The sequence below is a fragment of the Natator depressus genome, chromosome 19, assembly GCF_965152275.1.
Source record: "Natator depressus isolate rNatDep1 chromosome 19, rNatDep2.hap1, whole genome shotgun sequence".
NCBI classification, from domain to species: domain Eukaryota; kingdom Metazoa; phylum Chordata; order Testudines; family Cheloniidae; genus Natator; species Natator depressus.
The window spans coordinates 10,165,298-10,179,965 of record NC_134252.1 but is presented as its reverse complement, the minus strand read 5'-3'; the positions used below and the strand labels follow the sequence as shown (position 1 = coordinate 10,179,965).

Here is a 14,668-nt window from a genome sequence, read left to right as displayed (position 1 = left end):
GGAGCTGGCGGGTGGCCATGCCCCAGAGTCCCCAGGCTTGGGAGCCCACGTCTCCCCATGTGCAGCCAGTACCAAAAGCGGGTGCGTTTCAGCTTCTGTGCCCAGTCTTCCTCCTCTGCCCCAGCCACCCAGGCTCAACCTCTTGCTGCAAAGAGCTGTGTTAGCAAAGGCCCAGCTGGTCCGGGGCCTGTGTAACGTCCCACACGCTGAGCCTGCATAAAATGCTTACTAGCGGCTTTGCTGCTGAGCCCCGGCCCCTGCGGCACATCCTGGGAAAAGCTGCAAGACCGGCTCTGAGCGCAGCCAGCATCGCCTCCCACCCTGCCCAGCAACACTGTAATTTCGGCTCTGTCGAAATCCAGCTCTGCAGCTCCCACCTCAGCGCCCTATTAACCCTTCGGAGTCAGGCGAGTCCTTAGCTGGCTAGCACCTGGGCACCGAGCGGGGGGACATTGCTGCAAGAGCCCCCCCCAGGGTTCCCGATGGCAGCGAAGGAGCAGCTTGGGGGCACTGAGCTGGAGCAAATCCCACTTTGCCCTCCCTGATCACCTGCCCGTGATCTCTGCAGCCAGTCCTGGCTTTATCCCCAGGCCCGGAGCTCACAGAACCAGTAGCCTGGCTGGACTGGTGGGTCCCCGTTCCCCACGGTTGGGGCTCATGTCCTATGTGGTGTGCTTGCTCTACACTATCCAGTAGTGACACCCCCAGTTTTCCTGCCCCTACCCCCCACCCTGGCTTGTCCTGCCCGGGCTATATCCCTTGTGTTATTTGTGTGCCTTGCGATCAGATGCAATCTGTTTTGTTCCCTCCCCCAGGCTGTGCCTCACGCTCCCCTATTGACTTGGAGTAACTGCCATGTAAGAGTGGGGCGAGCAGGAGGCTTTGGCTGCTGAGCTGGGAGGCATTCGTGTTTGCTTGGCCCCCAGGAGGCTGGTGAGGCTTTTGGTATGGGGCAAGGAATGCTGGGTGGGGGCTGAAATGACTTTCAGGGAGGGGTAGAATTCTTTGTCCATTCTCCCTCTGCTTTCCCCCCTCAAGCAAACTAAGAACAACAAGCTACCCAAATGCCTTTGCTCCAACTTCCGCTTCTACATCCAGCAGTGCAGTTAAATAGTTAACAAACTATACATTGGTGTTATCAGTAGGTTTCAGAGTTAACACCCTCTATCGAGGAATGGAACGGGTCACACTACCCCCCAGGATTTGTAGGGGGTGTTCAGGCTGTCTGCAGACCTGGCTGCATCAGTTCCACTGGGTTCCCAGCTGGGAGGTTTTGTTTATAACTGTAAGGGCTAGAGACTCGACTCTGTTACCCATCTCCCAATTTTAAACTAATCTCTAGTTAGGTGACTCTGTCAACTCCCTATACGCAGGGAGGGTATGCTAACAGGATATACTGTACTCTGAGACTGCGTCTAAATGTCCCATTCACTGGGACTTCATCCACTTACCTGGGAGAAGAGGCTGCTAGTTACTGATAATCCCATCACCCTAGTATCTGAGCGCATCATAACACCCCCTGGGCGGCAGGGCAGTGCTATTATCCCCAGTGTACTGAGGGTGAACTGAGGTGCAAAGAGATTAAGTGACATGTCTAGGGTTACACGCAACATTTGTGGTGAAGCAGAACCTGACCCCGGGTCTCCCACAGGCCAGCCCTTTCTTCCACTCTCGGCTAAACACATTGCCCTGTGAGGAAGCTTCTCCTGGTGAGAGTATTCCCATTCTTAGGTCCAGCCCTTTGGGGTGGCTAGCCTAGCTAATCACTGGCTTGTTCCTATCTCCGCTTAGCCATGGCTTGGCTGAGTCAGACCAAATCAGCCCGCTGTCTTCCTCCAGCAATTGATTCCCACCCACCCAGTCATTTCTGTTGCTCTTCTCTGATTCTCCCCCAGGTGATCAGTATCTTGCCCATGATGAGCTGAACTCTGTTCCAGGTGCAGGCGCACCATGGCTGGGTGCAGAGAGGGACGAGGCCTTTCTTGCTCTGGTGCATTTTGCATCAGCATGTGCCGCCCCACACAGGCCATGCTGCATGGCAGCCCCATGTCTCACTTGTTCTGCACCACCACAGCCAGGTCTGGCTGGGCATTGCTCTTTGCAGCTTGCCTTCCCCATTGGGTGAGCGAGTCCAGAGCCTCAGTCCCTTTGAGGGTGCAGCTGACTCTTGCTGTGTCTCTTGCTCACAAGTCTAATAATTAGGTCCTTGTATTCGTCGCCCAGTTTAGCATCCTTTGTAAGTGCCAGTAACATGCTGCTTGCCCCTCTTCCAGCGCACGACAGGCCGTGGTGATGTGAGTTATTGGACTCAGTAAAGGGGTAGCTGGATGAAGGTCTCTGGCCTGTGCTACACAGGAGCTTAGACTAAATGATCTAATGGCCCCTTCTAGACAGTGAGCCGGTCCCATCTCTCCACTCCAGCACGATGCTCTGTTGCATATGGTGAAATTCCCCAGCCTGTTCTCATCTCGCTGAGCGTTCAGCCCCCAAACTGACCGCAGTCATGCCAGAGTAGCGTGCTGGGCGGTGCTAGCAAACAGCAAGGTGGCTGCAGGGGAGGTGGGGCGGGACAGGCACTTTGCAGGGGGTGAAGACGGCAGAGATAGTCGAGCAGCTTCAAGGACAGCACAAGGAGGGGCAGTAGGGGGGCAAAGTGTATGGGGGGTTAGTGGGGACTCTCCAGGCTCAGCACTGCCCAGGGTGATGCAAACAGGTTCGGATTTACACAGACTGGCCTCCCACGACATTACATCAGCGCACTCACCCAGGAAAGCACCAAGGAATCTCACATTACCTCATCAGTAACTGGAACTCAGGAGTCCCAGGGGAACAGACAGGGGGTGCCTGGATTCTTTTCCCAGCGCTGCCACTGACTCCAAGTTACCGCTCTGTAAACTGGGTATAATAATGCAACCTCCCTCACAGTGGGCTGTGAAGCCTGATAAATCTTGTGTCTCACAAGCCCACGGTCCAGCTGATGCGGCCCGTTTCAAAATAATGCATGTCGTTAACGTGCAGACATGGCGGCAAGATCAGGGCCTGCCAGTGACAGATGCCTCTGAAATCTTAGCCAGCCCTGGAGATGCTTCATTACACAGGGACAGCATGGGCGTCCCCACCCAGCCTAGAAACGTGCCCTGCAGGGACCTCTGTCAGTGGTGGTGGGGGAGCTCAGACTCCAGGGCTCATTGGGGCCAGGGGCTCAGTGATGTGGAGACTGGGCTGATGGGAACAAGACTGAGTTGACCAACCTGCGTCCCAAAGGCCAGAAAACCGCCTATGGATGGGACTGAGTTTAAATGGCTACCAACCAGGGGTGGGTTTGAACCTGCAGCCTTACGCCTGGTCTCCTGGCTGGGGCAGGCTGGCAGCAAGGAAGAGCTGCTGGACATGCTGGTCACGGGGGAGAAAGCGACAGTGGTGTCAGCTGTCTGGGGGAACGTGTGACTCAGCCGGGCCAAGGAGAAGCACCGCTCATTTTGTGAGGGGTCAGCACCAAGCCCCAGCTTGTTTGCTGAACCCACCGCTAGCCAGGAATCCTGGGTCCTTGCCCCACCTCTGCCCCTGAGCGGTGCACAGAGCTGGCAGTCACGCCCGTAGCTGTACCAATCTCTCCACTTGTTCCCGGGGATAAGGCTCCCCCTCACGGGGGACTTGAGGCTCCATCAAAGCATTGTAGGTGAAAGGGCCATTAGGGAAGGGCCCATGCCACACAGCGGGGGGCCTGGGTCCAAGCTTCCCCAGTGCTGGGGCATTGGGCCTATGGCTCCCTCCCAGCTCTGCTTAGATAAATAATGGGAACTGTCTGGGGCAAACAAGGCGCAGGGCGGTGCTCTGCCCTGGCATGACCTGCACGAGACACTGGGCCTGCTGCTGAACGCCCTGTGCTCCCTCCCCAGCCCCGCGAGCATGCAGCAGGAAGAGCGGGGCTGGCTTGGACCCTGCTCAGCGGATGTGCTGCACATTCCTGGGCAGCATCTGCAAATCTCAGCCTGCCCGCAGTATTCCTGATGGCCGCATGTACGCGCCCCGAGCCCTCTGGGCCCTCGACAGCCGCTGCACCCGAGGCCCTGCCAGGAGAGTCCCAGCCGCCAGGAGCTCCAGGGTGGAGCCTCCTTGTGCCCGATGGAGCCCGGCAGAGGTGTGGCTGGAGATGAAATTGGCACAAGCCGGCAGCTCTGCAGGGAATGTTCCGTGCTGACGTTAGTGCTGAGGTCGGCACAAAGCGCCCCGCTCACCCGTCGCTCTGCGGGGAGGGGCGCCCAGACTGGTTTGGTCGCACAGAGCTCCTCCCGTCCCTGGGCTGGTACAGTGACGTCCAGCATGTAGTTTGGGGGGCACTTGCTAGGATGCATGACGCCCAACCTGATCGCTTTACAGGGCCAGATCCTGTTTTCTGTCCTCATGGCTAGTGACCCCTTTAATGTCCAAGGGCTGATGCTGCGTCTGAGTAGGAGGAACAGGGTGTAGCCCCGAATACTGGCCCACTCATTGCTTACTGCGGCTGCTGACATGATCTAACCTGCCTTGGAGCACATGGTGAAGGAGGGGCTTAGTGCAGCAGCTGTGGAAGCCTGAGCTATTGGTTTGACTGTCAGTCCCCTCCCTAAGGGGATGTGGAGCTCCTGGAGGAGAGGAAGGATAGATGGTTTTGGGGTTCAGCTCTGGGCAAGGAATCAGGAGACCCCTGCTCTTGGCTCTTCTGCTGACTCTGGGATGCCTTGAGCAAGTCTCTTTCCCTGCTCTCCCTGAGTTTTCATTTTGTGGACGTTATGTATTGCCTTGTCCCAATGCTTACCCATGATACTCTCATCTGGCCGGCTGTCAGGGAGCCCAGAGAGGTCAGCGTTTCAGAGTGGCTTTTCGGGGGCTGGGGGCCACCCACTCGGTTCCCAGCCTGCAAGGAACTGTCAGCTCTTCCTTGGCTGCAGCCTGTGTGCCGTGGGGAACCTGGTGCCAGGCGTTTGGAGTTACTGGGGCAGAACCCTTTCCTCCCACTGCTGCGGGCTCAGTGGAGCTTAGGTCGGAATTTACTCCTCACCACCACTTGCCCTGCAATGCAGCAACGCCAGAAGCTCACCGCATGCAGCCGTAAGTGCACTGAGCGTCTCCTCCCAGCTGCGACGTGCAGGCTGGGCTCTCTAGGCTGACTTTCAAAGCCTCGGTAGGGATTTAGACCCCCAAGTTCTTACTAACTTTAATGGGCGCTGGGCAGCCAGGTCTCACAGGCAACTCAGCAAACCTCAGCCTTAATGACCACAAGTGGGCAGGAGCTTGGTATTTGTCCCCTCTGAGAGATGGCGCCTCCAGCAGCACAGCGCAGGGCGTCCGGTTCTGCGCTGACTCAGCGGCTCGCTGGACTCCCTCAGTGCGGCTCGCGTGCAGCCAGGCCCGTGCTGTCTAACCCTGCTCACACAGCGCGACGTGACAAGGTGAGAAAATGCCAGGAGCCGGCTGCGCCCTGTCTCTACTGGCACTAGTGATGGTGGGAGAGCTACAGAAAGGCTAGTGTGGGCAGGGCCTATTGACTCACCACCGCCACGATCTTCCAGCAGCCTGGTTTCCCATCCAAATGCCGGCCCAGCCCACCTGTGCTTTGCTTGAGCCAATGAGCTCATAGCCCAAGGTGGCATGACTCAAGTTCATGGTAATGATTTGTCAAGTTGGAACTAGTGGAGGGCAAAAGCTGAACTCAGTACAGTCAGTCAGCTACACCCATTCCCCAAAGGAATGAGCTGGAAAAGTGCCAGTTTAATAACTGCTGAGCTTCCCTGGTCGTCTATGCATCCTCCCCAGCAGCAGCCCCTTGGCTCCGCCGTGGCTTATGTAGGTTTGCAGCCCAACGAACAGCTCTTTTCTTTAATGCTGTTACCGAAGGATGCCTAAGGCTGGACCCTTGTGACCTTCCACTTGCTCATGAGCCCACGGCATGTTCATAGGGCTGACACATGGGTACATTTTGTGCCTGCATTGACCAATCCTGTAGCAGTTTAGCAGCTGCTCCCATGTGAAATCCTGAAATGGCCCACATTTGGAGAAGGAAAACAGCACGCTAAACTGTGCAGTCCAACACGTCCTTACACGGCACTTAGCACCTGGTGTAGACAGAGTAAGTTGTGTTTACTTACGTGGAGGCCGGTCAGGATCAGCCCTGGGGAGGGCCCTAAAGGCTCCCAATTGCAAGTTCTTCTTAAGAATTTTTCTATGTACACGGTGCACCTGTGTGGGTTTTCTGAGTTAGTTACATGGGGCAAACCTGTGTGGTCACTCTCCTTTCGGTTTGAGCACCTGATTTCAGCTTAATTTAAACATCGTCCTAATTAATTTATGCTTAAACTCAAATAGGCCTGTTCTTTACCCAATACGTGTGTCCCCACTGCAGGGGTTTGCCACCGTTACACTACGTCAGTTTTAAATAACCACTTTAGTTGAGCCAGTGCCACTATCTCATGTAGACAAGGCCTGCATCTCTGGAATCTGGCATAAGGCTCCTAATTAGATTCGGGGTTTCTGACCCCTAGTTCCCGGGAGAAAGCTATAATTTGCCACAGGAGTAGAAGTGAATTGGAGTCACAGACATGGGCTTGTAACGCAGAGGCGTGTACCACGCTGGGGGGGCAGAGCTGGAGTAGAAGTGAATTGGAGTCATAGACGTGGGCTTGTAACGCAGAGGCGTGTACCACGCTGGGGGGGCAGAGCTGGATGTGACTGTTAGTGCCCCAAAAATTATAGTGGCTGTTTTTGAAAACCAGTATTATTGGCAACAGCCGGGGGGAGGGGGGGGTGTCATGCCACCTGGCGCTGGCCTGAAGAAGGGTCACTGATGCTGTTCCCCTCAGGTGGGTAAGGAGTCCCGCGCCTCCAGGAAAGCTTCTGCCCCTCCACCCCACCTATTTCTATCACTTATCAGATGAAACCAGGTCTCACATCATGTTGGTCTCTCTGTGGGCACAACCTGCTCACAAGGCTTACTGGAGCCTAGCTCCTCTGCTCAGGTCCAGCACTCATGCACAGAGCCACTATGGGTAGCCTAGCATGCGTGAACCTGCCTGGAAAAGCACCACGCTCACTCCCTGCTTAGACTTGCGCACGCCAGGAACTCCCTCTCCCCTTCCAGTGCCTTGGAAATGCAGGCTTTGTGGTGTGCCAGGCAGGGCCGTGCTGAGTAACGGGATGCAGTAAAGAAGTGACTACGAGGACTACAAAGGCAGGAGCGTAAGTGCAGTTTTATTGGAGAGGGACAGGCAGGCAGTGGCTTTGGCAATACACAAATACAGGAGGCACCTCAAGTTTGTCATTCTTAACCCATTACAAAGAACCCCCCATGGCCCAACACCTCCAGCTTCCTACGGTCTGCAAGGAATACCAGTAGCCTGTAGAGGAACCCTGCAGAATAAGTCACTACAGAAAGCAAAGGAGAGCACACTCTCTAGCTGCAATCGACTAGGTTTTGGTGTCTTTACCCCAAAAACCAAACTCAGCTTCCCCTTTTTAAATGTTAAGCGCCAGGAGGCACCCCCAGGTCCCAATGCTGGGGAGGGTTAGGAACCCCCGGTGTTACTGACAACGGGTGGGACACCCAAGTTTGTGTGAAGCTATTAGAGCTCTTCCACAGCAGTAACTGCCCCAGTGGGCAGATCACAAGAAATGTGGAAGGAGGGGGGAGGTCAGGGAAGGGGGATTGTCCCAAAGCTGCCATGAGAAAAGGCAAGATAAAACATGTGAATACCATACGCACAGACCAGTCAGTCCCCTTTGCTGTCGGAATCCAGGCAGAGCTTTTGGGAGCCGAGACGTGTCTTACAAAAAAGGAGGAGGGACAGGAAGAGTGACCACTGCTTGGTGGGCTGCAGTTCAGTTCTTAGGCTCTTCCCCGGCTTCTCCAGCGTCTTCTCCCGCGCACTCTGCCGTCCATAACGTAAGGTTGTCCCTGAGCAGCTGCATGATGAGGGTGCTGTCCTTGTACGAGTCTTCACTGAGCGTGTGCAGGTCTCCCATGGCTTCATCAAACGTGGTTTTGGCCAGCGCGATGGCCTGCTCTGGGGTGTTGGCGATCTCGTAGTGGAAGACGGAGAAGTTGAGGGCGAGCCCCAGGCGGATGGGGTTCGTGGGCTGCATCTCCTTCTTGCTGATGTCCATTGCTTCCTGGTAAGCTTTCTGAGCATTTTCTATGGTGTCCTTGCGCTCATCCCCAGTGGCTACCTCGGCCAGGTATCGGAAGTAGTCACCCTTCATCTTCAGGTAGAAGACTTTGCTCTCTGCGTCACTGGCTTTCTTAATGAGATACTTGTCCAGCAGCCCCAGGACAATGTTGCAGACGTCCTTCAGCTCCCCCTCCACCTTCTCCCGGTACTCGTTCACCAGCTGCGCTTTGTCATCGCCCTCCTCAGTCTTGTGTTCGATGCTGGAGATGACCCTCCAGGCGGACCTCTGGCATCCCACCACGTTCTTATAGGCAACAGAGAGGAGGTTGCGCTCCTCATTGGAGAGCTCATCCCCGTGCTCCACCACTGCCTTCATGAAATCAGCCATGTCCTCGTAACGCTCGGCCTGCTCGGCCAGCTTGGCTTTTTGCACCTGGTGGTTTCTTGCCATGGCTGGGAGCACTGGTGGAAAGGAGACCGCTTTGCAAGGAGGCTGGTTTGAAAAGGAGCAGGCAGTCACCCTGGGAGCCTTCCGAGTCTCTGTTCAGCTCTGCTGACGGGATCAGCTTTTGGCTTGGCGTCTCAGCCTGGAGCGATGGCTAGGCGTGGCAGAGAAGCTCTCAATGAACCCCTCCCCCCACTTCCTCTCAGACAGTACTCTCCTTAAAAGGAAAACTGCAGCGATTCACCTTGGAACTAAACGAATTATGTACTAGCCAATGTCAGAGAAATCCACCTTAATGCAAGGCCTCCTCCCTGAGACCTGCTGGGCAGGAGGCTGGTACCCGGAGCAGAGGTCTTGCTGTTTGGTTCCAGTTTGCATGGCTAACTCTTCTCAGTGTCATAATTGGCCCCCTTTTTGGCAGCCAATGACTTGCTAGGCCATGGAGGGTGAGCTCGTCTCTCCTGCCTAGACGAGGCCCCTCCTGATCAGAGTTAGGCTCCCTACCAACGTGTGTAAGGGAATCTTGCCCCACTGATGTCCCTGCTCTCTGTCTCGATAGAGGCCATCAAGCCCTGGGATGGCTGATCCTGCAGCTTCCAACAGCCCTAAACTCACCTTCCAGAATCTCACAAACATTTTATAATTTTAAGTCTGACATAAATGCAGGAGATTTCAGATGCAGCTCTTCATCCCACTAATATCCTCAGCTGTGGGAACCTGGTGGCAGATCGGTGGCAGAAGCGGCCAGAGGCAGTGAACAAGCTCCTAAACCAAAAGTGGCTGAGCAGCTCCAGCTTTATGGGGCAGAGTTCCGAAAATGCCATTTCTGTTCCAAAACGCTGGCAGGTCTACAGGGCTCTTCAATTCCGCAAGGCCCCAGTATTTATCCCCATTGTACAGCTCGGGAACCAAGGCAGAGAGGATAAGTGACTTGTCCAAATCCACAGAAGTTTGGGGGATTTTTGTTTTTCTTTCTTTTGTAAAGGAGTGAGATTAGAATCAAGGAATTTCTGGCTCCTAATCTTATGCTCAAATCATACCTCAAATTGAAGTCCTCTTACTTCCGTTAAAATTGAACTACATGTATCAGAGCTGACCTCTATTTCCCTAGGCGTATGTTTATGGGCAACTAGGAAGGCGTAAGAAAGAAGCCACCTTCTACTTGTGTCTGTACAACCCAAAGCTGTCTACTGAGCAAAGGAGCAGGCTAGGAATGCATGGTTAAACAAGCCTGCACTGCCAGTCTGAGGTGCTGGTGGGGAAAATTTCCACATGATGCCAAGTTCATTTTTAAATCGCCTGTGCCATTTTCCTTTGAGGGACAGACTAGTATCAGAGAGAACAGGATGCTGTTGTCCAAGTGTGTTGCACACCACTCTCTGGAAGCATGTGCAAGAGTTGGACTGACTGTGGGAGGGTGTGGAACACCTATTTCACGCTGGTGTACTCGTGCGACTTGATGTTAAATGCCTCAGATGAGAGACGGCACCTTTCCCCGCTACAAACATCAATGAAACAGAAGTTTTGCTTTAAAATAAGAGCTTCTAAAGTCACTTCCTAACAGCATGGCTCATAATGTGAGAGGCAGGGAACACGGCTCGGATCTAAACGCAGGAGGGACTTGTGGCTGTTGAAAGGGTGTACTTGAGACACAGACTTGTCTTTGTCAAATAAAAGCTGCCCTGTATTGTATCCTCCATCGGATTGTCAAACCAGGCCTTTCACCATTTATTGCTCTTCCTTCTTTTTGATTACATTGAAGATGCTTGAAAAACAATTTCTGCGATTGCTTGGCTGCTTTGTAATTAGCTACTCCGATTAGAATCTGTGTCTTATGTTACACTAAGTTTCACTCTCAAACTGATTAAGCCTGTTCCCACTTGCCAGGAGCTGACTGCTCCTCTGTCTGATGCTGCCTGAAGGCTTCATGACAAATTCACCGCACTGAAACCTGCCTTAATCACTCGCCTTATCTGCTGCGTGGATACAGTAGGTGTAGCATGGGGAGGGGAGGGGAGGGTGGGGTCGGTAACTCGGCTGTCCCAGTGGACACAGTAGGTGTAGCATGGGGAGGGGAGGGTGGGGTCGGAAACTCGGCTGTCCCAGTGGACACAGTAGGTGTAGCATGGGGAGGGGAGGGGAGGGGAGGGTGGGGTCGGTAACTCGGCTGTCCCAGTGGACACAGTAGGTGTAGCATGGGGAGGGGAGGGGAGGGGAGGGTGGGGTCGGTAACTCGGCTGTCCCAGTGGACACAGTAGGTGTAGCATGGGGAGGGGAGGGTGGGGTCGGTAACTCAGCTGTCCCAGTGGATACAGTAGGTGTAGCATGGGGAGGGGAGGGGAGGGTGGGGTCGGTAACTCAGCTGTCCCAGTGGATACAGTAGGTGTAGCATGGGGAGGGGAGGGGAGGGGAGGGTGGGGTCGGTAACTCAGCTGTCCCAGTGGATACAGTAGGTGTAGCATGGGGAGGGGAGGGGAGGGTGGGGTGGGGTGGGGTCGGTAACTCAGCTGTCCCAGTGGATACAGTAGGTGTAGCATGGGGAGGGGAGGGGAGGGTGGGGTCAGTAACTCAGCTGACCCAGTGGATACAGTAGGTGTAGCATGGGGTGGGGAGGGGAGGGGAGGGGAGGGTGGGGTCGGTAACTCAGCTGTCCCAGTGGATACAGTAGGTGTAGCATGGGGAGGGGAGGGGAGGGTGGGGTCAGTAACTCAGCTGACCCAGTGGATACAGTAGGTGTAGCATGGGGTGGGGTGGGGAGGGGAGGGGAGGGGAGGGTGGGGTCGGTAACTCAGCTGTCCCAGTGGATACAGTAGGTGTAGCATGGGGAGGGGAGGGTGGGGTGGGGTGGGGTCGGTAACTCAGCTGTCCCAGTGGATACAGTAGGTGTAGCATGGGGAGGGGAGGGGAGGGTGGGGTCAGTAACTCAGCTGACCCAGTGGATACAGTAGGTGTAGCATGGGGTGGGGAGGGGAGGGGAGGGTGGGGTCGGTAACTCAGCTGTCCCAGTGGATACAGTAGGTGTAGCATGGGGAGGGGAGGGTGGGGTGGGGTGGGGTCGGTAACTCAGCTGTCCCAGTGGATACAGTAGGTGTAGCATGGGGAGGGGAGGGTGGGGTCAGTAACTCAGCTGACCCAGTGGATACAGTAGGTGTAGCATGGGGAGGGGAGGGGAGGGGAGGGTGGGGTCGGTAACTCAGCTGTCCCAGTGGATACAGTAGGTGTAGCATGGGGAGGGGAGGGTGGGGTCGGTAACTCAGCTGTCCCAGTGGATACAGTAGGTGTAGCATGGGGAGGGGAGGGGAGGGTGGGGTCAGTAACTCAGCTGACCCAGTGGATACAGTAGGTGTAGCATGGGGAGGGGAGGGGAGGGTGGGGTCGGTAACTCGGCTGTCCCAGTGGATACAGTAGGTGTAGCATGGGGAGGGGAGGGGAGGGTGGGGTCGGTAACTCAGCTGTCCCAGTGGATACAGTAGGTGTAGGGAGGGGAGGGGAGGGGAGGGTGGGGTCGGTAACTCAGCTGACCCAGTGGATACAGTAGGTGTAGCATGGGGAGGGGAGGGGAGGGTGGGGTCGGTAACTCGGCTGACCCAGTGGATACAGTAGGTGTAGGGAGGGGAGGGGAGGGGAGGGGAGGGTGGGGTCGGTAACTCGGCTGACCCAGTGGATACAGTAGGTGTAGCATGGGGAGGGGAGGGGAGGGTGGGGTCGGTAACTCGGCTGACCCAGTGGATACAGTAGGTGTAGCATGGGGAGGGGAGGGGAGGGTGGGGTCGGTAACTCGGCTGACCCAGTGGATACAGTAGGTGTAGCATGGGGAGGGGAGGGGAGGGGAGGGTGGGGTCGGTAACTCAGCTGTCCCAGTTTGCAGGTAAATTGTTATAGCTGCATGACTCACTGATTTACTCATCTGTGCAAACAGCAGTGGAGTGTCTCCCCCAGCTGACGTCTGAGCCCTTCGCTGCAGAAGGTCCCTGCCCCTGCTCCTGCTGAGTGAAGCCAGATGGGAATAGCATGGCCCAGTGTAGCTCTTGCGCTCATCCTGGGGCTAGAGAGCTGGTTTTTAAGTGTTGAGGAAAACCCACTACTGAGGCTTGAAACTAACCTTCCTGAGCCTAGAGATGGAATTAACACTGCATGGTGGACTCTCTAGCTAACTAAGGTATGTATCTGGCTCGTATTTCCACAGTATCTGAGCACCTCACACACAATCTTCCCCACCTTCACACCACTGATGTGCCATGGGGAAGTGCCGTTATCGCCATTTTTGTATAGGGGGAGCTGAGGCACAGAGACTAGTGCCATTTTCAAAAGTGCTTTTGAAAATCTGACTGCAAGTGACTTACCCAAGGTCACGCAGGAAGCCTGTCACAGAGCAAGGACTCAAACCCAGTCTCCGAAGCTCCAGCCTAGTGCTCTAGCTACCGGCCTCTCACCTGACTCCACTGGAGACTGTTCCCACACACACTAATTCCTAGCTGAGGGCAAGCATTTATATTTAACATTAACACAAAGCTAGGACTCTGGCAGCCTAATACTCGTCAGATCTTGGTATTTCAGTAAAGCTGGGCCGGGTCACTTCTGGGATGGGAGTCCTAGATGCTGCAGGGAATGGTGGTGGTTCTGCTTCATCAGCGCTCAACCCAATGCCCCAGCAGGGCAAAGGGAAGCTGTGTTGCTGGCAGAATCCTGCTCTGAAACCTACGTTCTGAGCCCGTGATCTTTATGAAAGCAGCCAGAAAGCTCTACAAGCCGTGGGCATTAACGCTAGCACCGGGATCAGACCCCAGCTTGGACAGCTACATGCTGGTGTCTGAATCTGTACTGTGGGCGGAGTACCTGAGGCTGGAGGACACCCTGTGCAAGCCCCACAAGATTGCCAGCTTCCGTGGGTGGCTGGCTGGCCATCCTTTTCGTGTCCCTGATGCCACCACCTAGGAGTGCTCACACACTCTAGCTGAGTGCCCCTTCGTATCAGTCTCCCCTAACTTTGAAAATACTTGTTCCTTCCCACAGAACGTTCCAAGGAACAAACTATTCATCCCCCCCAGGAAATGGAATTTGAGAAGCAATTTTTGACCCATCCAGCCATTGAACCCGCTGTACAGTGCTTGGGCTGCTGCCTTCAGATAGGAGGCAAGCCCACCACTTGTCTTTAGCGCAGGTCTAGCCTCACTACCCCAGCAACCACTCTGCACAAGGGGCTTAGTGCAGTTCCCACTCATGCCATTCAGCAGCTGAGAATTACACTGAAGAGGCCTCTGTTCTTGAGAGGAAACTAGCCCCACATGTGTGTCAAACTTGTGACAACTCTCTCCATTCCCTGCCCGAGTGGTGAATTAATCGCTCTTATGCAGCACTTTTCAGCAGTAGATCTCAATTGGTCTCTGAATTATCCCACCATTTCTGTTCCTGGCCGGGTGAAGGCTCTGCCAGCCTGCTACCGGGAAAGTTACAGCCTAGTTACAGTTGGAATCTTTGTTTTTTAATACTCGTCATCTAATGGAAGCAAGCAATCACCAAACAGTCTTCCTTGGTTTGCCCGGTATGCACACTGAGAGCTCGGTGTAGGCCACCAGTGCTGACTGTGCCAAGATGGGCTGAGCTGCTTCCATTTTAAACTGTCTGCAGTTGAAGTGCACACACTGGACTGGTAGAATGCCTTTGGTGAGGACAGCACTGCACGAACCTTAACCGAAGGCAGCTGCATAAAGGACGAAAGTCCAAACTAACCTACCTCGAATATGCAACAGGTTGGGGTACATGCGTTTCCCAGTATTACACAAGAGCCTGGGGCACTTGTCCTTTCTGTGGGGCTTGCAGCAAACTTGCACTCTAAGCACTAAATCCATTCACCTTTGCAAAGCTGTTAGAGCACCGATGCACCTGTGTGAGGTTTTTTTTAAACAATCCTTCCCATTTACTCTTTCTAATCTGCCCGGGGAAGGCCAACGGCACAGATGGACCTTGGGAGCTGTGGTGCTGTACAAAGGACAAAGCCAGCACCAGTCTCAGCAGTCTACAGCTTTCCATCCCAGGTCGTGTCTGTCATACATGTTTTAAGCACAACGTCAAATGCTGC

The 14,668-nt window shown here is 54.8% G+C and overlaps 1 protein-coding gene across 1 annotated transcript; it reads right to left on the bottom strand.

Annotated features, from left to right (window-relative positions):
- Nucleotides 1-7,242: 7,242 nt before the first annotated feature.
- SFN (stratifin) lies at nt 7,243-9,245 on the bottom strand. Its single transcript, XM_074934459.1, has one exon. It carries the CDS (start codon nt 8,593-8,595, stop codon nt 7,855-7,857), a length of 741 nt encoding a protein of 246 aa, XP_074790560.1. The 5' UTR covers nt 8,596-9,245; the 3' UTR covers nt 7,243-7,854.
- Nucleotides 9,246-14,668: the final 5,423 nt, after the last annotated feature.

Excerpts from the sequence above, each read along its gene's own strand:
- SFN (XM_074934459.1), bottom strand. The coding sequence starts at position 8,595 with ATGGCAAGAAACCACCAGGTGCAAAAAGCCAAGCTGGCCGAGCAGGCC.